Raw genomic sequence first — 25,493 nt, 5'->3', positions numbered from 1 at the left:
AGGTCTAGGCTCGTAACTCACTCAGTGTTTGTCACTGCAGCTGTGTTTTGTTACTCAAAGAAAGTCACAAGGCCAGCCCAGGTTCAAGGAATGGGGAAATAGATACCACATCACTGTGAGAATTGCTTTAAAGAATTTATGGTCATTTTTTATACTCTGCCATATAGGATTTCCCAATTTAACAAAAGTCTTAAGCATTTACTCAATAATACTAAGTTTTGAATCTGAAAGAAATGACTGAACTACCAATAATAATAAAAAAGAGTCAACTGTGCTGAATAAACATTCTGTACTCCCTCTATAAAATGGTGTTGGAGAATTACTGTTACATAAAGAGTCAATCAAAGAGTATGGAACAAAAAATATTGTGGGCATGGAGAGAAGGATCAACAAAATATGTCTTTGAGATTGAGTTGAATTTACATTTGGTGTGTATAACCCAGATGCTTGGTAGCTTGGCCTTGGTTTGGATAAGTTAACATTACTTAAGAGTTGAGAGGTTTGGGGAAAGTTACCTCTTCTTTCTTTGAGAATCAGTTTTTCATCTCATTGAAATGATAGTCATTTTCTGTTGAAGAGAATGATCTACATCTTTAAAAGAATGACCTGTGATTGGCTTATTTGCAGAAATCAATAAAAAAAAAAATACCGTAAACTAAGATTACTTTGAAAATGGTAAACAGCTTGAAGTCAGGTGCAGTATTAGCTTTTTTGTATATGTATGTAATTTCATTTACTTTGTTTAGAGCTTTTTTCCTTACATTTTTATGGATATTTAGTATATTAAAAATGTATTAAAATATTTAATAGTCTTCTGGTAGTTACTAGGCGGACAGATACATTTTTATTGAACCTGCCTACTGTGTCCCAGGTTCTATTCTAAGAACTGGGGTTATAGCAGTGAATAAGACAAAATTCACAAAATTCTTATCCTATAGAAGTTTTCATTTTAGTGAGAGGCTTATATCTATTAAGAGACTGACTTACTCTTGAGGAGTTTATAGTCTAGCTCTTCACAAACTTAAGTTCCTTTTCTTAGTATAAAGACATGAATAAAAATATGAGGAAAAATACTTGGAGCAAACGTCTATGGAGATTTTGTACATTTCCTACTTAAAAGTGTACTTTAATTGATCAAAAAGAGTTTAAGGAGAAGAGTTGCTGGGAGTTCACATATAATGAACTTGCCCAAACTGTAAATGGAGGCTAAATAATTTAGAATTACTCTAATCCAGTTAGCTGGAAAAATTGGGTCTCTCTCTGTCACATTTAAAAGAAAGATCTTATCAAAAGCAAGCTGTTCTCTTGTTTCTTTAGTATTCTGGAGAATTAAAAGAAAATCTAATTTAGGAAAGCTTTTCTGTTTTAAAAAAAGCCCCTCAACATGTTGAAAAGGCAACATTAAATATGTATTCCCTATCTGAATCACAATGATATCAAAAATATCAAATATTGAGTTTGTATGCATTTTCTTTTACCATCTACTCTTTCTATAGAAATAACATTACAATATTAATTAAGCTTATTAATTTATTTTTCTCCGAGAGATGGATAAATTATCCTTATCCAGTTGCCTGGCTGAGGAGGGGAAACTTTCAGTTTTGTTGACATTAAAATTTCAAGGGAGGAGTTCCCGTCGTGGCGCAGTGGTTAACGAATCCGACTAGGAACCATGAGGTTGCGGGTTCGGTCCCTGCCCTTGCTCAGTGGGTTAACGATCTGGCGTTGCCGCGAGCTGTGGTGTAGATTGCAGACGCGGCTCGGATCCCGCGTTGCTGTGGGCCGGTATGGCTCCGATTCAACCCCTAGCCTGGGAACCTCCATATGCCGGAGGGGCGGCCCAAGAAATAGCAAAAAGACAAAAAAAAAAAAAAAAAAAAAAAAAAAAAAATTTCAAGGGAGAACTCATTTTATGTCTTTAAACTTTGGCAGTTGATTTTGTACTTGCGATTAAATATAGCATTTCCAAAAACACTAGAAATACTAGAAAAACAGATCAACCTCTCAATTTTAATTTAGCTGTAAACCTATTAATGTCCTAAGGTTTAAAAAGTTTTATTTTCCTGGGCTTTAAAACATGAATTAATAGCGATGATGAGCACAGTGACTTTGTCTACATATGTCTGGGAAGATGTAGAATGTTGTCTTGTTGACTGATATGGGGTTTTAAAAAATACAATTTATAATTAAAAAACCCATTCTCAAAAGGTGTCTCCTTAGTGGTAGTTATGTATTTTTGCTTATTTCACATTTAGTCCAAGCTTGATTGTGTACTGTAATTAAATTGGTGTTTTTATTTTATTTTATTTTATTTTATTCTCTTTTTGCCTTTTTTTTTTAGGGCCACACCCACAGTATATGGAGGTTCCCAGGCTAGGGGTCTAATTGGAGCTACAGCTGCCGGCCTACGCCACAGCCACAGCAATGCCAGATCTGAGCCGTGTCTGCAGCCTACACCACAGCTCATGGCAACACCGGATCCTTAGCCCACTGAGCGAGGCCAGGGATCGAACCCACAACCTCACGGTACCTAGTTGGATTTGTTTCTGCTGCGCCATGATGGGAACTCCATGTGTTTTCATTTTAAAAGCATATCATTTTCTGTCTTTTCTATCGAGAATATGGCTTAATAATTCAGCTAAGCCTTTCTCCAAATATCCTTTTTATTTTTTTTCCTGCCATTTTTGTTACAAAAAAGAATTTTTCTTCCTTTCTTATTTTTAATACATTAAGAGCTGTTTTCCTCTTGCTTCGCACTTTATTTTGAAGGAGAGTTTGAGCAAATATAACCATGTTTGGCTTCATTTCTCTAAACTGAAATTAAGCTGTCTTTTTTTTTTCTTTCTTTTTTTTAGGGCTGCACTCACAGAATATGGAGGTTCCCAGGCCCGGGGTCCTATTGGAGCTACAGCTGCCAGCTACAGCAGCTCCAGATCTGAGCCACGTCTGTGACCTACACCACAGCTCATGGCAATGCTGGATCCTTAACCCACTGAGTGAGGCCAGGGATCAAACCCACAACCTCATGGTTCCTAGTCGGATTCATTTTTGCTGCGCCACGACGGGAACTCCTTAAGCTATCTTAAAGTAACAACTTCTATGATAAAATTGATCTTTTTCTTTTCCCCTGTGCTCTAAACCAAATACTGTTTTAGTCATACATTTAAGCATCTTTGTATTCACACTGTTCTTTCTCCAAATAGTCCATTTTATTTTTTAACTCAATTTTATTATATTTATAGTTGTACAGCAATCATCATAACCCAATTTTGCAGCATTTCTTTTTTTTTTTTTTTTTTTTAATTTTCCCACTGTACAGCAAGGGGGTCAGGTTATCCTTACATGTATACATTACAATTACATTTTTCCCCCACCCTTTCTTCTGTTGCAACATGAGTATCTAGACATAGTTCTCAATGCTATTCAGCAGGATCTCCTTGTAAATCTATTCTAAGTTGTGTCTGATAAGCCCAAGCTCCCGATCCCTCCCACTCCCTCCCCCTCCCATTAGGCAGCCACAAGTCTCTTCTCCAAGTCCATGATTTTCTTTTCTGAGGAGATGTTCATTTGTGCTGGATATTAGATTCCAGTTATAAGTGATATCATATGGTATTTGTCTTTGTCTTTCTGGCTCATGTCACTCAGTATGAGATTCTCTAGTTCCATCCATGTTGCTGCAAATGGCATTATGTCATTCTTTTTTATGGCTGAGTAGTATTCCATTGTGTATATATACCACCTCTTCCGAATCCAGTCATCTGTCGATGGACATTTGGGTTGTTTCCATGTCCTGGCTATTGTGAATAGGACTGCAATGAACATGTGGGTGCACGTGTCTCTTTTAAGTAGAGTTTTGTCCGGATAGATGCCCAAGAGTGGGATTGCGGGGTCATATGGAAGTTCTATGTATAGATTTCTAAGTTATCTCCAAACTGTTTTCCATAGTGGCTGTACCAGTTTACATTTCCACCAGCAGTGTAGGAGGGTTCCCTTTTCTCCACAGCCCCTCCAGCACTTGTTATTTGTGGATTTATTAATGATGGCCATTCTGACTGGTGTGAGGTGATATCTCATGCTAGTTTTGTTTGCATTTCTCTTAAAATCAGCGATGTTGAGCATTTTTTCATGTGTTTGTTGGCCATCTGTATATCTTCTTTGGAGAAATGTCTATTTAGGTCTTTTGCCCATTTTTCCATTGATTGATTGGTTTTTTTGCTGTTGGGTTGTATAAGTTGTTTATATATTCTAGAGATTAAGCCCTTGTCAGTTGCATCATTTGAAACTATTTTCTCCCATTCTGTAAGCTGTCTTTTTGTTTTCTTTTGGGTTTCCTTTGCTGTGCAAAAGCTTTTCAGTTTGATGAGGTCCCATGGGTTTATTTTTGCTCTAGTTTTTATTGCTTTGGGAGAATGACCTGAGAAAATATTCATGATGTTGATGTCAGAGAGTGTTTTGCCTACGTTTTCTTCTAGGAGTTTGATGGTGTCCTGTCGTATATTGAAGTCTTTCAGCCATTTTGAGTTTATTTTGGTGCATGGTGTGAGGGTGTGTTCTAGTTTCATTGCTTTGCATGCAGCTGTCCAGGTTTCCCAGCAATGCTTGCTGAATAGACTTTCTTTTTCCCATTTTATGTTCTTGCCTCCCTTGTCAAAGATTAATTGACCATAGGTGTCAGGGTTTATTTCAGGGTTCTCTATTCTGTTCCATTCGTCTGTCTGTCTGTTTTGGTACCAGTACCACACTGTTTTGATGACTGTGGCTTTGTAGTATTTCTTGAAGTCTGGGAGAGTTATGCCTCCTGCTTGGTTTTTGTTTCTCAGAATTGCTTTGGCAATTCTGGGTCTTTTGTGGTTCCATATAAATGTTTGGATTGTTTGTTCTAGTTCTGTGAAAAATGTCCTGGGTAATTTGATAGGGATTGCACTGAATCTGTAGATTGCCTTGGGTAGTATGGCCATTTTTATAATATTGATTTTCCCAATCCAGGAACATTGAATATCTTTCCATTTCTTTACATCTTCTTTGATTTCTTTGATTAAAGTTTTATAGTTCTCGGCATATAGGTCCTTTACCTCTTTGGTCAGGTGTATTCCGAGGTATTTGATTTTGTGAGGTACAATTTTAAAAGGTATCATTTTTTTGTATTCCTTTTCTAATGTTTCATTGCTGGTATACAGAAATGCAACTGACTTCTGAATGTTAATCTTATATCCTGCTACTTTGCTGAATTTATTAATCAGTTCAAGGAGTTTTGGGGTTGAGTCCTTAGGGTTTTCTATGTATAGTATCATGTCGTCTGCATACAGTGACAGTTTTATCTCTTCTCTTCCTATATGGATGCCTTTTATTTCTTTTGTTTGTCTAATTGCTGTGGCTAAGACTTCCAAAACGATGTTGAAGAGCAGTGGTGAGAGTGGGCATCCCTGTCTTGTTCCAGATTTGAGTGAGAAGGCTTTCAGTTTTTCCCCATTGAGGATTATATTTGCTGTGGGTTTATCATAAATGGCTTTGATTATATTCAGGAATGTTCCCTCTATACCCACTTTGGCGAGGGTCTTGATCATGAATGGATGTTGAACTTTGTCAAATGCTTTTTCTGCGTCTATTGAGATGATCATATGATTTTTGACTTTTTTTTTGTTAATGTGGTGTATGATGCTGATTGATTTGCGTATGTTGAACCATCCTTGTGAACCTGGGATGAACCCAACCTGGTCATGGTGTATCATTTTTTTGGTATGTTGTTGGATTCGGTTGGCTAAGATTTTGTTGAGAATTTTTGCATCTATATTCATCAATGATATTGGCCGATAGTTTTCTTTTTTGGTGGTATCTCTGTCTGGTTTTGGAATGAGGGTGATGTTGGCCTCATAGAATGTCTTTGGGAGTATTCCTCCTTCTTCAACCTTTTGAAAGAGTTTAAGGAGGATGGGCACCAATTCCTCTTTATATGTTTGATAGAATTCACCTGTGAAGCCATCTGGTCCTGGACTTTTATTTGTAGGGGGTGATTTTATGACCTCTTCAATTTCATTTCTAGTGATTGGTCTGTTCAGTTGGTCTGTTTCTACTTGATTCAGTTTTGGTAGACTGTAAGATTCTAGAAAATTGTCCATTTCTTCTAGATTGTCAAACTTGTTGCCATATAGTTGTTCATAGTATTCTCTTATGGTTTTTTGTATTTCTGCTGTATCCGTTGTGATTTCTCCTTTTCCATTTATAATTTTGGTTATTTGGGTTCTTTCTCTCCTCTTTTTAGTGAGTCTGGCCAGGGGTTTGTCAATTTTGTTCACCTTTTCAAAGAACCAGCTCTTGGTTTTGTTAATTTTCTTTACTGTTTTTTGAGTCTCTATTTTATTGATTTCTTCTTTGATCTTTATATTTTCCTTCCTTCTGCTGACTTTAGGACTTTTTTGTTCTTCTTTTTCTAATTCATTTAGGTGGAGGGTTAAGTTGTCAATTTGGGACTTTTCTTTTTTGAGAAAGGCCTGTATTGCTATAAATTTCCCTCTGAGCACTGCTTTCGCAGCATCCCATAGATTTTGAGAGGTTGTGTCTTCATTATCATTTGTTTCAAGGCAGTTTTTAATTTCCTTTTTGATCTCCTCATTGACCCATTGGTTTTTTAGTAGCATGTTGTTGAGTCTCCATGGAGTAGGTTTTTTCTCTTTGCTTTTCCCATGGTTGATTTCTAATTTCATGGCATTGTGGTCAGAGAAGATACTTGAGATAATCTCTACGCTCCTAAATTTATTGAGATTCGCTTTGTGTCCCAATATGTGGTCGATTCTTGAGAATGTTCCATGAGCATTTGAGAAGAATGTGTATTCTGATTTTTTTGGATGTAGTGTCCTGAAGATATCAATTAAGTCTAACTTTTCTATTGTTTCCTTTAGGATCTCTGTTGCTTTATTGGTTTTCTGTCTAGAGGATCTGTCCATTGATGTGAGGGGGGTATTAAGGTCTCCTACTATGATTGTATTCTCATCAATATCTCCCTTTATGTCTGTTAATATTTGTTGTATGTATCTGGGTGCTCCTATATTTGGGGCATATATGTTGATGATAGTAACATCCTCTCCTTGGATGGATCCCTTAATCATTAAATAGTGTCCTTCTTTGTCTTTCTTTACGTCTTTTGTTTTAAAGTCTATTTTGTCTGATATGAGTGTTGCGACTCCTGCTTTTCTGTCTTGTCTATTGGCGTGACATATTTTTCCCCACCCTTTCACTTTCAATCTGTATGTATCTTTTGTCCTAAGGTGAGTTTCTTGTAGGCAGCATATTGAAGGTTTTTGCCTTTTTATCCACTCAGCCACTCTGTGTCTTTTGATTGGGGCATTCAGTCCATTGACATTTAAGGTGATAATTGATAGATGATTATTTATTGCCATTTGAACCTCGTGTTCCAGTTGATTCTATGGTTCTCTATTGTTCCTTTCGTTTTTTTTTTTTTGGTTGGATGGTCTCCTATTGTTATCTGCTTGAGTGTATTTTATTTTATTTTTTTTCATTTTTTGCAAATGCAATATTTGGTTTTGGCTTGTGGTTGCCCTGTTTTTTAAGTATGCTAACCCCTTCCCATAATTGTGTGTTTTAGCCTGATGGTCCTGTAGATTCAAACACTTCATTACTATATTAAAATTAAGAAGAGAAACATACAAACAAACAAAAATGGTTATTTACTTCCTAACATCCCTTGCCCACATTTTACGGTTTTGATGACTCTTTTTTATTTTTTTCTCTTTAATTTTATTTTGTTTGAGGCCTGTTCATGATTAAATCTGTATGCTGGCTTATTTGAGTGACTGCTCTCTGATTGCGGTTTCCTCAGTCCTAGTTCTTCCTCTTCTTCTTCTTTTTTTCTTTTTTTATTTTCTTTTTTCTTCCCTTTCCTTCCTTTCTTTTTGGTTTAGAGAAGCCCTTTCAATATTTCCTTTAACCTGGGTTTTGTGTTGCTGTATTCTTTAAGTTTTTGTTTGTTGGGAAAAATTTTTATTTCCCCTTCTATTTTAAATGATATTCTTGCTGGATAGAGTATTCTAGGTTGCATATTTTTTCCTTTGAGCACTTTAAATATCTCTTGCCATTCCCTCCTGGCCTGTAGTGTTTCTGTAGAGAAATCAGCTGATATTCTTATGGGGGTTCCCTTGTAGGTAACATTCTGTTTTTCTCTTGCTGCCTTTAAGATCCTCTCTTTATCACTAACTTTTGCCATTTTTATTATGATGTGTCTTGGTGTGGGTCTGTTTGGGTTCAGTTTGTTTGGGGCCCTCTGTGCTTCTTGTATCTTGAATCCAGTATCCTTTAGTTTTGGGAAGTTTCCATCGATAATTTCTTCAAATATATTTTCCATCCCCTTATCTTTTTCTACTCCTTCTGGAATTCCTATTATGCGTAGATTGGCCCACTTTATATTATCCCATAGGTCTCTTATATTGCTTTCCAGTTTTTTGATTCGGTTTTCTGTCTGTTGACCAGATCGAGTGGTTTCCATTATTCTATCTTCCATATCACTGATTCGTTCTTCTGCATTATTCATTCTGGTTTTTACTGCCCCTAGTTCAGTTTGCATCTCTGCAAATGAATGTTCTAGTTTTTCTTGGCTCCTCCTTATATTTTCTAGTTCCTTTCTGAGGGTATCTGCATTACTGTTCATATCTTCTCTTAATTCCTTCAGTATTTTCACTATTTCTCTTTTGAACTCCAGGTCTGTCTGACTGCAGAGATCTGATTCATTGTTGACTGTTTTAGGTGAGTTCTCCTGTTGGTTTGACTGGGGGTGGTTTCTCAGCTTCTTCATCTTGCTTGTTGTTTACTTTCTCCTGAGGGAGTTGTACTCTCTGTTATCGGGCAGTGTTTGCCTTGTCACTGCCGTGGAATATTTCCTGAGGGCTGGCGTTGTTGGTCAATCTTTTTTGAGGCAATGTGGCTTTTTTGGAGTGTTGATGGGGCTAACAATGTTTCTTTGAAGCAAAGGAGGGCTTCCTGAGGGCAGACAGGACTGGGAGGTCCACACCACGATGGTAGCAGATTTCACTTGGTCATGCAGAGCTTGCTCTGGTGTTTTTAGGCTGTGGGGTTCTTGCAGGGGGTTGGCGGTGTTGGGCAGCTGCTCTTCAGGGGTGCATCACCCCCTGGGGGCTGGAGCAGCTATCTGGGTCACTGAGAACCTAAGAGGCTCTTCCCTAAGGCAGCCCAACTCAGAAGGACAGCCTGAGAATGTAGGCGGATCTTTTCACAGTCTGGCCAAGCTTGTTGCAGCTTTTCTGGGCTGCAGGGGCTCTTCTAGGGGGCTGGTGGTGCTGAGCAGCTATTCTGTGGGAGTGGGGCACCCCCTGGGGGCTTGGGCAGGTAGCAGGGCCACTGGAAACCCAAGAGGCTCCTCCCCAGGGCAGCACAACTCAGAAAGACTGTCTGAGATCTTTTCCCGACTCGGCCAGGCTTGTTGCAGCTTTTCTGGGCTGCAGGGGGTCCTGCCTGGAGCTGGCAGTCCTATGCAGCTGGTCCACTAGGTCTCAGCACCCCCTGGGGGCTTGGGAGGGTAGCAGGGCCATTGGAGACCCAGGAGGCTCCTCTCCGGGGCAGCCCGACTCTGAAAAACCATCTGAGATCCTTTCCCGACTTGGCCAGGCTTGTTGCAGCTTTTCTGGGCTGCAGGGGGTCCTGCCTGGAGCTGGCAGTCCTATGCAGCTGGTCCACTAGGTCTCAGCACCCCCTGGGGGCTTGGGCGGGTAGCAGGGCCGTTGGAGACCCAAGAGGCTCTTCCCCGGGGCAGCCCGACTCAGAAAAACCGTCCAAGAATTAGGCCGATCTATTTATGGCTTGGCTAGGCTTGTTCTAGCTTTTCTGGGCTGCAGACCTTTTCTCGGGGGCTGGTGGTGTTTGGTGCTGCTCTGCGGAAGTGTAGCCCCTCCAAAGGGCAAGCAGGCCTGTGCAGGGACAGCCCCTGCGGTGGTAGGCTTCAGGCAATTGTTGAGGCCAGCCCTCCTGGATGGCAGGCAGCCCCATGTTTGGCAAGAGCGTAGGGGGTGGTGGGGGTGGGGGGAGGGAATGCACTGGGAAGCACAGCTTTCTACTAGCTAGCGGGCCTGTAAGCTTGCTGTAGCGTGGGGGGTATTCTATGGGGACCCACCCCTTCTTCTCTCCCCTCCCCAGCACGGGCGCAGACCAGGCTCTTCTCCCAGGTTCGCTCTGATGCGGCTTTCCACTTCCCTGCCCCTAGAGTATTGTTCCCTTCCTCTGCGACAGCTTTGTTTTCTAGTCTCCCAGGCAGTCTCTGCCCCGTCAAATGGTTTCTAGACCTCCCAAGCAGTTTCCGCTCCGCCCCACCCCCCCAGCCCGGGGACTATCCTCCGGGCCGAGGTCTTGGTGCCCAGCCCCCACCCAGGCATCGCCCGGCCCTTTCTCGGGGACTAACCTTCAGAGGCGAGCTCTCGGTGCCCAGCCCCCACCCAGGCATCTCAATTTTTGGTGACTGTGCCCGTAGTTCAGATGGTCCGTTGGGTTCTTGATCGGCTTTTCCGTACTCCAACTTACTGCTACACTCTTCTCTGCATCTGGAGATTTCTCCGGTTTGTTTGATCTTTCCCCCGGTAGGTGACTTTCCAGGGTGCGGGAACCCTTTCTCCTCCGCAGTTCCCTTTTGGGAGCGCCCATCCCACTCTGATTCACCTTCTCTCACTCTCCTCTTTTCTCCCGTTCTGCCCAGTAATGTCACGAACTTCTTGCCGTTATTGGAGTTTAGGTTCCTCTGCCAGCGATTGGTTGCTGTTCTGTGCGAGTCATTTATTCTGTAGATGTGCTTTTTTTGTTGTGTTTGTGGGAGAGGGCGAGCGTGTCTCCCTACTCCTCTGCCATCTTGTCCTCTCTTCCAATTTTGCAGCATTTCCATCCCAAACCTGCAGCCCTTCCCTCCCGCCTCAGTCTGTCTCCTTTGGTAATCTTAAATTTTTCAGTCTGTAAATCAGTGTCTGTTCTGCAAAGAAGTTTCATTGTATCCATTTTTTAGACCAAACAGTACATTTTAGTCATGTAAATAGATGGTCTAAATCTATGGATTTGAGTCACCCTCCATTAGATTGCTTAACTTTAACCTTTCAGTCTTTGTCAGCTCCTTTTTATTTATTTATTTATTTATTTTTATGGCCTCACCTTTGGCACATGGAAGTTCCCAGTCTAGGGATTGAGTCGGAGCTGCAGTTGAGGCCTACACCACAGTCACGGCAACACCAGATCAGAGCTGCCTCTGCGACCTGTGCTGCATCTTGCAGCAATGCCACATCCTTAATCCAGTGAACAAGGCTAGGGATCAAACCCACATCCTCACAGAGACATCGGGTCCTTAACCCATTGAGGTACAACAGGAACTCCATGTCAGTTCCTTTTTATATAACATGTTTTTCTATATAGGGAACATTGCCCAAACAGCATAGACCATTAAAAGTAGATATGTTGAAGTTTGTTAAAGTGAAAATCTTTTGCTCATTGAAAGACTTCATTAAGAAAATGAAAAGACAAAGCCAAGGAAGACAGCAGGGCCTGCAGCAGGTTCTCCAGATGCTGGAGCAGTGAGGACAGATCCTGCTGGGCCATATCCAGATATACAATCTTTCACTCTTCAAGGATGAGGGCCTGTGAGCACCCCATGGTTCGGGTGGGACAATCACTTTGCTGGGGGTAGGCATGCCTCACAACAGGACCTGAGTGGATGAGTGTCCATCCTCACAGCCACATTTTCTTGGGTTCACCCATCTTGAAGACAGGAGGGAAAAGCCAGAAACCAAGAGAGCACCATGCATGCCACAGGATGTGTTACCCAGGAGTTGGTGAGTGATGGGTTTTTGATCTCATCACATTCCTTTCTGCCTTCTAGGCTCTGGCTATTGACCAAAAAATATATTCAAACATGTTCTAAAAAAAGAAAAGAAAGAAAATAAAATTAAAAGACAAATGACATATCTGACATGGACTTGTATCCAGAATATATAAAGAACTCTTACAACTCAACAATAAGAAGACAAACAGGAGTTCCTTTCATGGCTCAGTGGGTTAAAGACCTGACATTGTCTCTGTGAGGATGCAGGTTTGATCCCTGGCCTCACTCAGTGGGTTAAGGATTTAGCATCGCCAGATGCTGTAGCATAGGTCACAGTTGTGGCTTGGATATGGTGCTGCCATGGCTGTGGAGTAAGCCTTCAGCTGCAGCTCCAGTTGACCCCTAGCCTAGGAACTTCCATATGCCACAGGTGCAGCCATTAAAAAAAAAAAAAAAAAAAAAAAAAAACAATAAAATAAGACACAAACAATCCAATTAAAAATAGGCAAAATATTTCATCATATACTTAATCAAAAAAATATGCAAAAGGCATCACTAGTCATCAGGATAATACAAATTAAAATCACAATGAGATACCATTGCATAAAATTAAAGTAGCCAGTAGTGCTAAGTGTTGGTGAGGTGGTGAAACAGCTTGAGCTCTCAAACATTGCTGCTGGAAATACAAAATTGTACAGCCATTTTGGAAAACAGTTTGGCAGTTTCTTGTAAAATTAAACATGTACTTGTAAAGCTGAGGAATTCCATTCCTAATTATTTATCCAAGAGAAAGAAAAATGGATTCAAATGCTCCTAGTCACTTTATAATATCAAAAAAGAAAAGAAAACCATCCAAATGTCTTTTAGTTGCTGAATAACTAAGCAAATTGTGCTATATCCATATGGTGGAATCCTACTCAGTAAAAGAAAGGAAAGAACTCCTGATACACAGGATAACATGGAATCATCTTGAAAACATCACACAAGGTGAAAGAAACCGGACACAAAAAACTTTATACTGTAATCTCATTTATGTGCAGTTTTTAGGAAAGGCCACAGAAAGCAGACCAGTGATCAGACAGGGTGACAGGGGGATTTATCTCAAAAGGATATTAGGGACTTTTTGGGGAGATGGAAATGTTTTGTGTCTTGAGTATGGTGTTTATACATGTTTATACATTTGCCAAATTCATTGAATTATATTCTTAAAATGAGTTGATTTTATCCATGTAAATTATGCTATAATAAAGCCATTAACAAAGGAATTTTTACTTATCATAAATCGGTTGGAAAATACAGAAAGCTATAAAAAACAAATGAAAAATGTGTTTCTCATTATATACTATAGCTGCAATTAATTTATATTTTAACCATTATTGAATAATTGAACATTACAGAAAATGCAAAATCGCAGTTGTGTACAACTCAATGAATTTTCACAAAGTGAATATATCCATGTAATTATGACTGAGCTAATGAAACAGATTAGCACTCCAGAAATATGTCTCCGGCTCTCTTCTAAGTAGTAACCCCTCTATTCAGTAATGCCAGAATTTAGTTTTGTGTTTTTGAAATTTATTTATGTGTAATTATTTATATTATGTCTAGTTCCTTTAATTCAAAAATATCTTTGTAAGATTCATCCATGTTGCACATAGTTGTGGTTCATTCTTTGCTATTGTTTTATAGTTTTCCCTTGTATGAATATGTTAGGATTTATTTATTCATTGTACTGTATATGATTATTGCATTATTTCTAGCATTGGGTTATTAAGAATAGGGTTGCAGTTAACCTTCTTGTATGTGCTTTTTTCTTTTTTCGGTGGATGCACCCACGACATATGGAAGTTCCAGGGCCAGGTATCAAATCCAAGCCACAGGTGTAACCAGAGCCACAGTAGTGGCAATTCCAGATCCCTAACTTGCTGGGACATGAAGGAACTCCTTTTGTATGTGTCTTTTTTTAAATTTTTTATTTTATTTTATTTTATTTATTTATTTATTTATTTTGTCTTTTTATACCCTCAGCATATGGAAGTTCCCAGGATAGGGGTCAAATCAAAGCTGCATTATAATAATGTATCATAAGGTTTTTAACCATCCACTGTAGCTATTATCTGAGCTTTAGTTTCCTTAACTATACAGCAGTGATAGTCATATACACGTTACAGGATTTTTGTAATTGTGAAAATAATCTGAACAGTTCTTTACATAATATATGGCATATAATAGATGCTCAACAAAATAGTTCCTTCCCCCTTCCATTGTTGTATTCATTTTTCCTATTAGAGGAGAATAATTCAAATATATTAAGTAGATTTTCTTTAAATTCTATTGTCAGAGTTTTATAGTTAGATTTATACTTAAGTATATCATCTTTGGGGTTGTAAATGTATTGTGCTTTAATTTCAAATCCAACTGTTTGTTGTTAACATGTAGGAGAGCAATTGGTTTTTGCATCTTAAGCTAATATCCAGCAGCAACCTTGCTATAACCACCACTTATTAGTTCTAGGAGGCTTTTCTTGTTATTGTTCCTTTGTGATTTTTTTACATGGACAGTCATGTCATTTGTGAACAAAGATAGTTTTATTCCTTCCTTCCCAATCTGTACATCTTTATTATTTCTTGTCTTACTGTGCTAGCTGGGTCTTCAAGAATGATGTTGATAGGAATGGTGAGAGGTGACATGCTTGTTTTGTTCCACTCTTAGTGGGGAAACATCTGGTTTCTTACCATTAAGTGTGATGTTAGCTATAGATTTTTTATAGAAGTTCCTCATCAAGTTGAGGAACTTCCCAATGTCTACCTAGTGTTCTGAGAGATTTGTTTTTGTTTTTGTTTTTTTAATCAATTGATGTTGGATTATGTCACTTTTTCTGTATCAATTGATATGACCATAGGATTTTTCTGTCTTCTGTAGTCTGTTGATGTGATGGATTATATGAACTGGTTTTCAAATATTGTCTCAACCTTCGTATAACTGGAAGAAATTTCACTTAGTTATGGTTTATAATTTTTTTATTTATTTTTGGTTTAGATTCGCTAATATTTTGTTGAGAATTTTTTCATCTATGAGTGACATTGGTCTGTAATTTTCCTTTCTTATAGTGTCTTTATTTGATTTTAGTATTGGGTACATACTGGATTCATAGAACAAATTAGGAAGTATTCCATCTGCTTCTTTTTTTTGGAAGAGGTTGAGTAGAATTGGTGTCTTTCTTTCATTAAATGTTTGGTAGATACCAGTGAAACCATCTGGCCCTGGTGCTTTCATTTTTGGAATGACTAATTTCTGATTCAGTTTCTTTAAATAGGTAAAGATAGGTCTATTCAGATTATCTAATTCTTCTCATTTGAATTTTGATAGTTTGTTCATCAAGGAATTAGTTCATTCCATCTTAAGTTATCAAATTTGTGGGCATAGAGTTGTTCACGGCATTTCATTATTATCCTTTCAGTGCCCGTTGCATGTCCCATTTCTGGTATTTGTAAATTTGTGTTCTCTTTTTTTATCTTGGTTAGTATGGCTAGGGGTTTATCAATTTTCCTGACATTTTCAAAGACCCAACTTTTGGTTTTGTTGATTTTTTTCTCTTGTTTTCCTCTTTTAAATTTTATTGCTTTCTGCTCTAATTTTTATTATTTCTTTTCTTATGCTTTTAAGATTAAATTTATCTTTCTTCTAGTTTCCTAAAATGGAAGTCTAGATTATTTATTTAGATACTTTTTCTAGTAATGCTATAAATTTCCCTCTAAGCACTACTTTTGCTGTATCCTACAAATTTTTATAAATTGTACTTTAATTTTTATTTAAGCACATGTTTAAATTTCTCTTGAAATTTTTGTTTTGCTTTTTTTTTTTGTTTTTTTGTTTTTTTGTTTTTTAAGTGCTGCACATGTAGCATATGGAAGTTCCCAGGCTAGTGGAGCTGCCACTGCCAGCCTATGCCACATACACAGCAACACAGGATCTGAGCCACGTCTGCAACCTACACCACAGCTCACAGCAACACCAGATCCTTAACCCACTGAGTGAGGCCAGAGATCAAACCCACATCCTCATGGATACTAGTTGGGTTCATTACTGCTGAGCCACAACGGGAAATCCCAAGATTTATTTTTTTGATTTATGTCTTATTTGGTACAGTGTTTTTTAAGGTTCAAAAATTTGAAATTTTTTCCCCCATTATTTTTCTATTAATAATTTGTAGTTTAGGGAGTTTCTGTTGTGGCTCAATGGTTAATGAACCCGACTAGGATCCATGAGGATGTGGGTTCAATACCTCACCTTGTTCAGTGGGTTAGGATCTGGCATTGCCATGAGCTCTGGTGTAGTTCACAGACCCAGCTCGGATCCCTTATTGCTGTGGCTGTGGTGTGGGCTGGCAGCTACAGCTCCGATTTGACCCCTAGCCTGGGAACCTCCATATGCCACAGGTGCAGCCCTAAAAAGACAAAAGACAAAATAATAATAATAATAATAATTTGTAGTTTAGTTTTATTGTGGTCTGAGAACATAACTTCTACTCTTGAATTAGTTAAGACATACTTTATGGCCAAGAACATAGTCTATATTGGTGAATGTTCCATGGGAGCTGGAAAAGAATGTGTATTCTGTTGACATTGAATGAAGGATTATATAAATGTCAATGAATCAAATAGATTAATGGTGCTTTTCAGGTCAAATATATCCTTACTGATATTCTGCCTGCCTGATCTATCAATTGATGAAAGAGAGGGTATTGAAGTCTTCAACTGTAATAGTAGATTTGTCTATTTCTCCTTGTAGTTCTGTCAGTTTTTCCCTCATGTGTTGGTGCTCCGTTTTTAGATGCATGAAAGTTAAGGATTATAATGTCTTCTTGGAAAACTGATCCCTTAATTATTATGTAATGTTCCATCTTATTCATGGTAATTTTTCCCTGTTTAAAGCCTGTTTTAATATAGCTATTCCAGCTTTCTTTTAACTAATGTTAGCATGGTATATGTTCTCTATTCCTTTACTTTTAACCTATCAGTATATTTAAGAGATATTTAACCTTTACTTAAAGTGGATTTCTTATAGACAACATAGAGCTGGATCTTGTTTTTTGTTTTTTATCCAGTTTGATGATCTGCACTTTTCTTTTTTTTTGGCCACAACCATGGCATGTGGAAGTTTCTGGGCCAGGGATCAAACCTGTGCCACAGCAGCAACCCAAGCCACTGCAGTGACAATGCTGGATCCTTAATCCACTGCTCCACAAGGGAACGCCACAATTTGTCTTTTGAATGGTACGTTTATAACATTCACATATAAAGTGATTATGGATATAGTTGAAGTAATCTTTATTATGTTTTAAACTTTTTTCTATTCATTAAACTTGTTCTATGTTTCTTTACCTTTTTTTCCCCACAGAAACATGTGGTTTGTGAAGAGAAAGAATGAAAGTGTGGGGGATGAAGAACCTTTGATTTCTGAGTGGCCGCATGATCACCTATATAATCGAGTAGCAGCTATGCTGTGTTCAGTTACTAAAGGTAAAAGTTAACAGTGGAATTTAGAAATGGATACAACTTCTGGGAAGTTGGTTCACTGGGTGTGTAAGGAAATGCAAACTAAGAAGAAGAAAATGAAATATATAATCCCCTGGTTATTGTTATCCGTAATAGCTAAAAAGAATGAAAATGCTGGGTGGACCTTGATGGTGTATCAAGCTCAGATTTGAGGTAATTTGAGCTATGCCACTAGTTTCAAAGCTGCCCACAAAAGGAAAAAGTATGCCAGGACAACGGAAATTACCTCTAAGATCTCCGGTAGTCAGGAAGGCAGTTAACATGGGGAAAAGGCAAAACCAAGAAACTAGTGAAACCAGGGGGTATTGTGTGAAGGAATTGTTTAGTTTTGTAAATTATATTATCATTAGCTCACTGAAATTTTTTACTAAAATGAATTGTGGGGATAATTTAGGGGCCTTGTCTTTGGTTTTGAATACTGCAGGGTGGAAAAGCATTTTAAGTTGATACAAGATCTGCAGCTCACTATTGAATAATTTGATAGCTGTACATAATCCATACACAGAAACTGTTCCCAAAGGAACATCTAGTCTGGGGAACTGGATGAAAGTAACAGTAAAGTCTCTTTACACTGAGAATGGGACTACCCAGTTCCCTCTATAAATGTGAGACTGACTTTGTTATGATCAGGATATTTACCCATTGAATGTGCCAGCTACCTAGGTTACGGTTAATGCTGTGATGAATGCTGTGTTCCCCTTTTGCAGGAACACTCCATATAACTTTACTTCTGCAAATTCAAACAGCAGTCCAGGAAACCTAATCAGGTTTGCTGTCTCGGCTTCCCCTTATGGATCTTACAGATATTGATAAACATGTTAGGTTAATTAACAAGAGAATGCAGGAAGGCAGAGGGGACTCCTCCCCATGAAGGTGGAAAAAATTAACATTATTAAGAAGTGTTGTGAATAAAGCAAATATTAATAGGAGTGAAACAAAGAGGAAAAAAGAATCAACAGCAAGGTAGAAATCTTTAGGTGGTGATTAAAAATGGGTTGAATAAATGAATAATTTAACATTGATGTTGTTAAAAGATAAATTGAGGCATATTAAAAATGTTAAGAGTTTTTATGAGCAAAAATCTATTTGAATCAGGCAGCACCAAACCAGAGGCGGTTGGTTAGGAGCTCTTCACCGAAAGAAAAGGGGAAAGACTTTTACAGAAAAGTTGTAGCAAAGCAGGGAAACAAATTGATTGGCCATAGTTTAGGTGGTTGCCTTCTCTGGGAAAGAGTAGTCAGCTGTTTGTGATTGGTTGTCCTCAGGTTTTGATTTCTTAACTTGGTGGCATTTACAGGCTTGGTTTTTTGTTTGCTTACATAGGCTGCCAAGGCATTAGAACCACTTCAGTCTAATGGCCTTTTTGCTGGATTAAATTAAAAATGGGATTAAAACAAAGATCTTAATATAAGACTCTTAAAGTTGGGTGGGCCAAAGCAACCCTTGGCTGGACCCCCAACATTAAAGACCCAAAACAATCCTGTAATTTACCGTAGTCCAGAGAAATTTAGCTAGCCAAAAGGCAAAGATTACAATGAGAAACCTGATCTGCAAACCCTTGGGGCAGTAGGCTGACAACTTAATCCAGATAAAGATTGACAGAAGGGCCTGGGAACCTTTGACACCCTGCTGGGGGTCCAAAGCCCCTGTACACAAGTAGATAAACTGTCTTGGGATGGAGAAATTCCTGGGACACCATAATGTCAGAGCCCCACACGCAGTGGTACCAGAACCCTTTGAAGAAGCCATCACTAGAGCTAAAATTTGATTGAAATAACATGTAAAATTTAAGGATTGACGGCATTATAAAAGTTGAATATTTAAACAGTCATTATGTAAAGAAATTGTGTCTCATTTACCTGAATATTTTATGGGAGTGAATATTATGTCAGACTGGGGAGCACTTTCCCTACCTAGTACTGTAAAACCAAAATTTGTTGATGAAGTCCTATTGGAAGGTACAGTTAGGAATGTACATGTTGATGGAATCAAAGTAAAAATTTGTGGAAAAACTGGTAGGTTTGAGCAGGCTTTATGTGAAGTGGCTGTGTTTGTACTGGTCATTGTATCACAGGGGATTGTTTCCCCTACCTGTAAAACAGAAGACTTATAAATTTGACTTTTATGCTAATAGGTATCAGTAAGATTGTCTGGACTCACAGAGTGTAGAGTAGAAGCTGGAATGCTGATAGAGATGAATTCTCTCTGTGATAGCAGAGACAGAAACTTAGGGCAAAAGCCTGTGAGTACCTCCCCGCAGTGACTACTGGGATTTTGAACTGGAGAATTTCCATTTGAGAAGCAATTACTAGCTTGCTACTGGATGTTAATTGAAACTGCCACTAAACTTGAAATACCCATGATGTGTCAGTGATGTTGGAGAGATACTCTAATGGGAATTGCAGTGCCCAGAAGATTTCCATAATAAAATGGAAATGGTTTATACAGCATCATGCTATCCAGGGAATGCAAGGAGAGGTATTCTCAAGCAAGGAGCCTCTTTTCCGCTAGGACTGACACTGGAACTATGTGAGGAGCTGCTGCTTTCTATCATCACTTGGGCAATGTCTTGTGATTAGCTCTTGACTGAACAATAAAGAGCTTCTTGGTTTGTGGATGGTAGTTCCAAAGTGAATAGATAATGCCCTATTTGAAGGCTGCCACTCTGAAGAAAGTAAAAACAGATCAGCCTACAATTGGTGGGCTGAATTGCATGCTGTTTTCCTAGCACTGATGGAAGAATTGAACAGTGATAAAAGCCCCTATATTTGACATTTGGGTTTTTACTGACTCATGGGCAATGGCCAGTGGCTTGACCATATAATCAGTCAGGAGGGCAGTGGAAAGCTGACCTCTTACAGGAATGGCCATGTGAATCACAGCCCTATGGAAATCACTGTGGAAATTTGAGGGGTGCATTAAAGTAGGACGTGTTGATCCCCCATCACAGCTTCCTTCCAGGTTTAGAAGGCGATTGCAATCAATAAGCAGATATTCCCATGTGATTGCTTAAGGTAGCCACCTCAATCTTTGAAATGAGTGGACATGGAGGTACTGCAGCAATGTAAAGATGGGCTGAATTTGGACATCAGCCCTTAAAATGTCCTCTCTGAAAATGCCAATAAGAACTCTTCTGTCTGCCAGCAAAAGAAACAGAGATTACAGATGGCTATGTGGCTATGTGGGAAGGTCCTGAACATGGCTGACCAGTTAGACTGTTGCTGGTAGCTCTGGGTGCTGCAAATAGGTCTTGACTAGAATAGATATTGACTCTGGATTGGGATTTGCTTATTGGGTAGTAGATGCAAATGCATCAGTTTGAACTCTGAGTCATATGTCTTCAGATCAAGGACACAGTTTATAGCTTAAAATACCAACAGGGGACAGGGAGATATCCTCCTCTGAGTAATAACTTGATGGAGAATTGGGATGAGTAATTAAAACATTGTTTGTCTAAAACAAGTGGGAGATACGGGCATGAAGTGCTGGCTTACACACCTTCATGAGAGTGTGCTTACACTCAAGAGGAGTAGGATTAAAGGAATATTCCCACTAGAGAGATTCCTCTGTTTTTCTGGTGGATCTGGGGAAGAGGTGGTGGAAGAGGATCCTGGCTATGCAGTTCTTGCCAAGGGGAGAAGGACACTGGTATACTTTTTTCTTTCCTCCCCATATCATCTCAGTTTTGTCTTTTCCCAGCTCAGTGCAATGGTCACAGGACCAGGGGTTCAACTACTAATGCTGGAAGCAGGGATGCTTCCTAAGCAAGAAACTGTGTCTATATTTTTAAACCTTTATGTCAGAACTTCGAAGGGCCCAGTGGGTGGGTTATGCCTTTACCCCATCTGGCAAAATTGGGGTTAACAGTGAATGCAGCTATACTGCCTAGTGGTTAAAAAGCCCATGAATTCTGCACCAGTGTCACCTTACCCTGTATAAATGGGAGTGAACTGAGAGGTAGGTACTTGCTAGCCTAGCATTACTGCCTGCAGTCTAGACCAGCACAGTGGCTGAACATAGTGACCTTTCCAAGGGTGAAAAAAGATTTGATACAAATGAAGGAATAAAAGCTGAGGGTAAATAACTGAAATATTTAATGAGGAAAATTCTATATTATATTAATACTTTAAAAGAGTATTGGGGAGTTCCTATTGTGACACAGTGGAAATGAATCTGACTAGGAACCATGAGGTTGCTGGTTCGATCTCTGGCCTTGCTCAGTGGGTTAAGGATCCAGTGTTGCTGTGAGCTGTGGTGTAGGTCACAGATGCGGCTCGGATCTGGCGTTGCTGTGGCTCTGGTGTAGGCTGGCAGCTGTAGCTCCGATTAAACCCCTAGCCTGGGAACCTCCACATGCCGGTGGGTGCGGCCCTGAAGAGACAAAAAAAAAAAAAAAAGAGTATTAATTATTAAAATTGTTAAAAACTTAGATTTTCTAGGACAGGACCATTCTGGAGTTATTCTGCTATGATCATGAACTGTTCTGAAATATATGGGAAGAATGACCCTGAAAGTGATTCAGAGATCATCAGGGCTGTCTTCTTGGTTTCAAAATTGATCATTTCTATGTGGTAAAGCCTCCATAACTCTAACTAAAAGGGTTTAGAGACTTCCGGTTTGGTGAAAACACTGTATGCTGGGAGAATGGCATATTTAAATTCCAAGGAGACAGAAATTCCTGCACTCAGGACACTTTGAGACCTTACCCTTATACCTTTTCATCTGGCTCTTTGTCTACATCCTTTATCATATCTTTTATTTACAATAGACTGGTAAATGTAAATCAGTGTTTTCCTGAGTTCTTTGAGTCAATCTAACAAATTATTGAACCTGAGCAAGAGATCATAGGAATCCTTGATTTATAGCTGGATGACATGTGAGGCTTAGACTTGTGATTGGCATCCGAAGTGAGGGCATCTTGTGGAACTGAGCCCTTAAGAGATCTGACACCAAGTTTAGGTAGACAGTGTCTGAATCACATGGTAGGGTCTCTAGCTGGTGTTGGACAATTGGATGGTAAGGGAAAAAACCCACACAACTGTGGATTTTCAACTTCTCTCAGTTTTACCGAGACCTCAATTCTTTGATAAGAAAATCCAAGAAAAGTCGTTGATTTTTAATTTGTTCAACTTTTTTCTTGTAAGAATTAGAGTGACTTTCTTTTTGTGTGTGTGTGTGTGAGTATGTGTCTTTTTAGGGCTGCACCTGCTGCGTATGGAGGTTCCCAGGCTAGGGGTCGAATTGGAGCTGTAGCTGCTGGCCTACATCATGGCCACAGCAGCACAAGATCTAAGCCGTGTCTGCAACCTACACCACAGCTCACAGCAATGCTGGATCCTTAAACCACTGAGCGAGGCCAGGGATCAAACCTGTGTCCTCAGATTCGTTTCCGCCGAGCCTCGACGGAAGCCCTGGGAGTGACTTTCAAGCGCTTTACATGTCAGAGCTGAAACTAAGTCTGTCCATAGTAATTACATCTATAGTTTCTTCTGCATTTTATACTGGAACTTGCTTGTTTAGGCTGTACTGTGGATGACTATAGGTTTGCCTGGGATCTTGGTTATATTGTTGTAAATAAGCTAAAGCCTATAACTTATTTTAGTGCCCCTTTTCAATTTTATTTATTATTGCCCACACCCACAGCATGTGGAAGTTCCCAGGCCAAGGATCAAACCTGAGCCACAGTGGTAATCTAAGCCACAACAGTGACAGTGCTGATTCCTTAACCACTAGGCCACCAAGGAACTCCCTCTTTTTCAGTTCTAAATGTTTCTCAATTTGGATGCAAATTGTATTGTCACCATTGTTATAACACCCATGAATACTTACAGACTTCTCTGACAAAGGCCATTTGTATTTGACTCCTGTACCCATCTAGTTTTGTTACTAGAAAACTACTACTTTTTCCTATCTTTTCTTTCTTATTATCTCTCCTGTTTCAGTATTTGTGTTCCTTTTTGCTTTTTTCATAGAGTATCCTATGGAGATAACTAGAGTATGTCCTACTGCGACGATTAAGATCCTTTGTGACCACACAGCTTGACTGTCTGTCCTAAGATTTGAGAATGACCATCTTAACATGATCATCTTAGTTCTGTTAGGGCTGCTTTAAAAGAATACGATAGTCTGGGTGGTTTATAAACAACAGAAACTTATTTCTCACATTTCTGAAGGCTGGGAGATTTATCCAAGGTAAAGTTCTCGGCAGAGTCAATATCTAGGTAGGACCCACTTCCTGATACTTAGTCGACTGTCTTCTTACTATGTCCTCACTTAGTGAAAGGGTCAAGGGAGGACACTAACCCCATTCATAAAAGTTCTGCTCTTAAGCCCTAATCACCTCCAAAAGCCCCACCTCCAAATACCATCTCTTTGGGAATTAGGATTTAACATATTTGAGAGGATATAAACATGCAGTCTGTAGCATTCTGCCCCTGATCTCCCAAAATTCATGTTCTTCTTGTGTGAAAACTACAAATTATTATATTCTAACAGCCTCCAAAGTCTAACTCATTTCAGTAGAATCTAAAATCCAGAGTCTTCTAAGTATTATCTAAGTCAGATGTGAATGAGACTCAAGGTACAATACATCTTGAGCTGTAAACCTGTAGTATACTTTCAAAATACAGTGGTGAGATAGGCACATCCATTCCAAAAGGAAAGATACAGAATAAGAAAGGGATAATTGGTCCCAAGTAGTCCAAACTCTAAGACAAACTCCATGAGATCTTTGGGCTGGAGAATAATCCTCTTTGACTCAGTGCTGTGTCCTCCAGGCTCTGTCCCACCTTCTAGACCCACTGCCAAGAAAGGGTAGGGAGAGGTTCCTGCCCCAACAGCTTTGCCAAGCAGGGGTTTTCCATCCAGTTAAAAGGAGGGTGATTGTTCTCCCTTTTGAAACCAAGGAGGCACCCTTGATGATCTCTGAATCACTTTCAGGGTCATTTTTCCCTTGTATTTAAGAATAGTTCATGTTCACAGCAGAAGAGCTCCATGATCCTGTCTTAAAAAATCTTAAGTTCAACATCCCTCTTTATACCTTCCTGTTTTTCCTTTTCAGTTCAAACTGGCAGCTTTCCAGCTGGTGTGGCTGACTAAGCTTGTGGTTAATCCCAGTACTAATCGCCTTATTAAAATGGTCATGATCCCTTGGCCACACCTCTAGTGTTCTGTTCCCAACACAGTCCCTCATTTTTTGCAGTATGGATAGGCTGAGAGTTTTCCAGGTCTTTAATTTATATTTCTTTTTGGTTAATAATTCAATTTTCAAGTTATTTCTCTCTCCTTACCTTTTGCTATAATCAGAAGGAGAAAAACCACATCTTCAACAGTTTTCTTGGAAATTTCTTCAGCTAAATATCCAATTTCATTATTCATAAGTTGTACCCTCCACAAAACACTAGAACATGAATACTATTCAGCCAAGTTCCTTGCCACTTTATAACAAGGATCACCTTTCCTCCATGGTCCAATAACATGTCCCACATTTCTGTCTGAGACCTCAGCATGGCCTTTACTGTCCATATTTTTATGAACATTCTGTTCATAGTGGCTTAGGTTTTCTCTAAGAAGACCGAGGCTTTCTCTATAACTTTCTTCTTTCTTTCTAAGTCTGCACAGTATTCACCATTAATTATCCATTCATGACAATGTAGGTTTGTTTCTAACATTTCAAAACTCATCTGGCCTTTGCCCATTACCTAGTTCCAAAGCCACCTCCACATTTTAAGGGTTTTTGTTTGTTTTTATAACAATACTCCCACTTTTTGGTACCAATTTCTGTGATAGTTATGGCCCTCTGTAACCACAGTACCAAGATTTGAGAATGCCTGTCTTGACTTATTTGTTTGTTCTAGAAAATTCTTAAATACAATGATACATAAGATATACTTGTAAATTATCAAGTAACTTTACCGTTTGCTTCAGGACGTTTCTAACTTCTGGACAATTTTTGTCTCACCTGGGTGAAGAGTTTGCTTATGCAACAAGAGCTTACTTAGGAGAAACTTGTATCAGAACTATTGTTTTTCTTTGTCTACCAATTGTAGACTATTGCTAATTAACTTGTCCAATCAGTTCTTCACCTTGAAAGATTTGCCTGTTTGAGCCAGGACCTC

At 39.1% G+C, this 25,493-nt stretch overlaps 1 protein-coding gene across 1 annotated transcript in view; it reads left to right on the top strand.

Moving 5' to 3' along the window:
• LOC106507647 (uncharacterized) overlaps positions 1 to 25,493 on the top strand; it is a 209,155-nt gene that overhangs the window by 31,037 nt on the left and 152,625 nt on the right. The window contains exon 3 of the mRNA XM_084965714.1: positions 17,219 to 17,340. Within this exon, the coding sequence (XP_084821840.1) occupies positions 17,219 to 17,340 (122 nt within the window). The remainder of the gene's footprint in view (positions 1 to 17,218; positions 17,341 to 25,493) is intronic.

This window comes from Sus scrofa, chromosome 6 (genome assembly GCF_054392235.1).
Source record: "Sus scrofa isolate SSC_HxYL_T2T_F1_AM1 chromosome 6, Sscrofa_HxYL_maternal_Yorkshire_Landrace_v2.0, whole genome shotgun sequence".
Classification (NCBI taxonomy): Eukaryota; Metazoa; Chordata; class Mammalia; order Artiodactyla; family Suidae; genus Sus; species Sus scrofa.
Note: the sequence above shows the minus strand (reverse complement) of the source record. Positions and strands in the feature narration are given on the sequence as shown.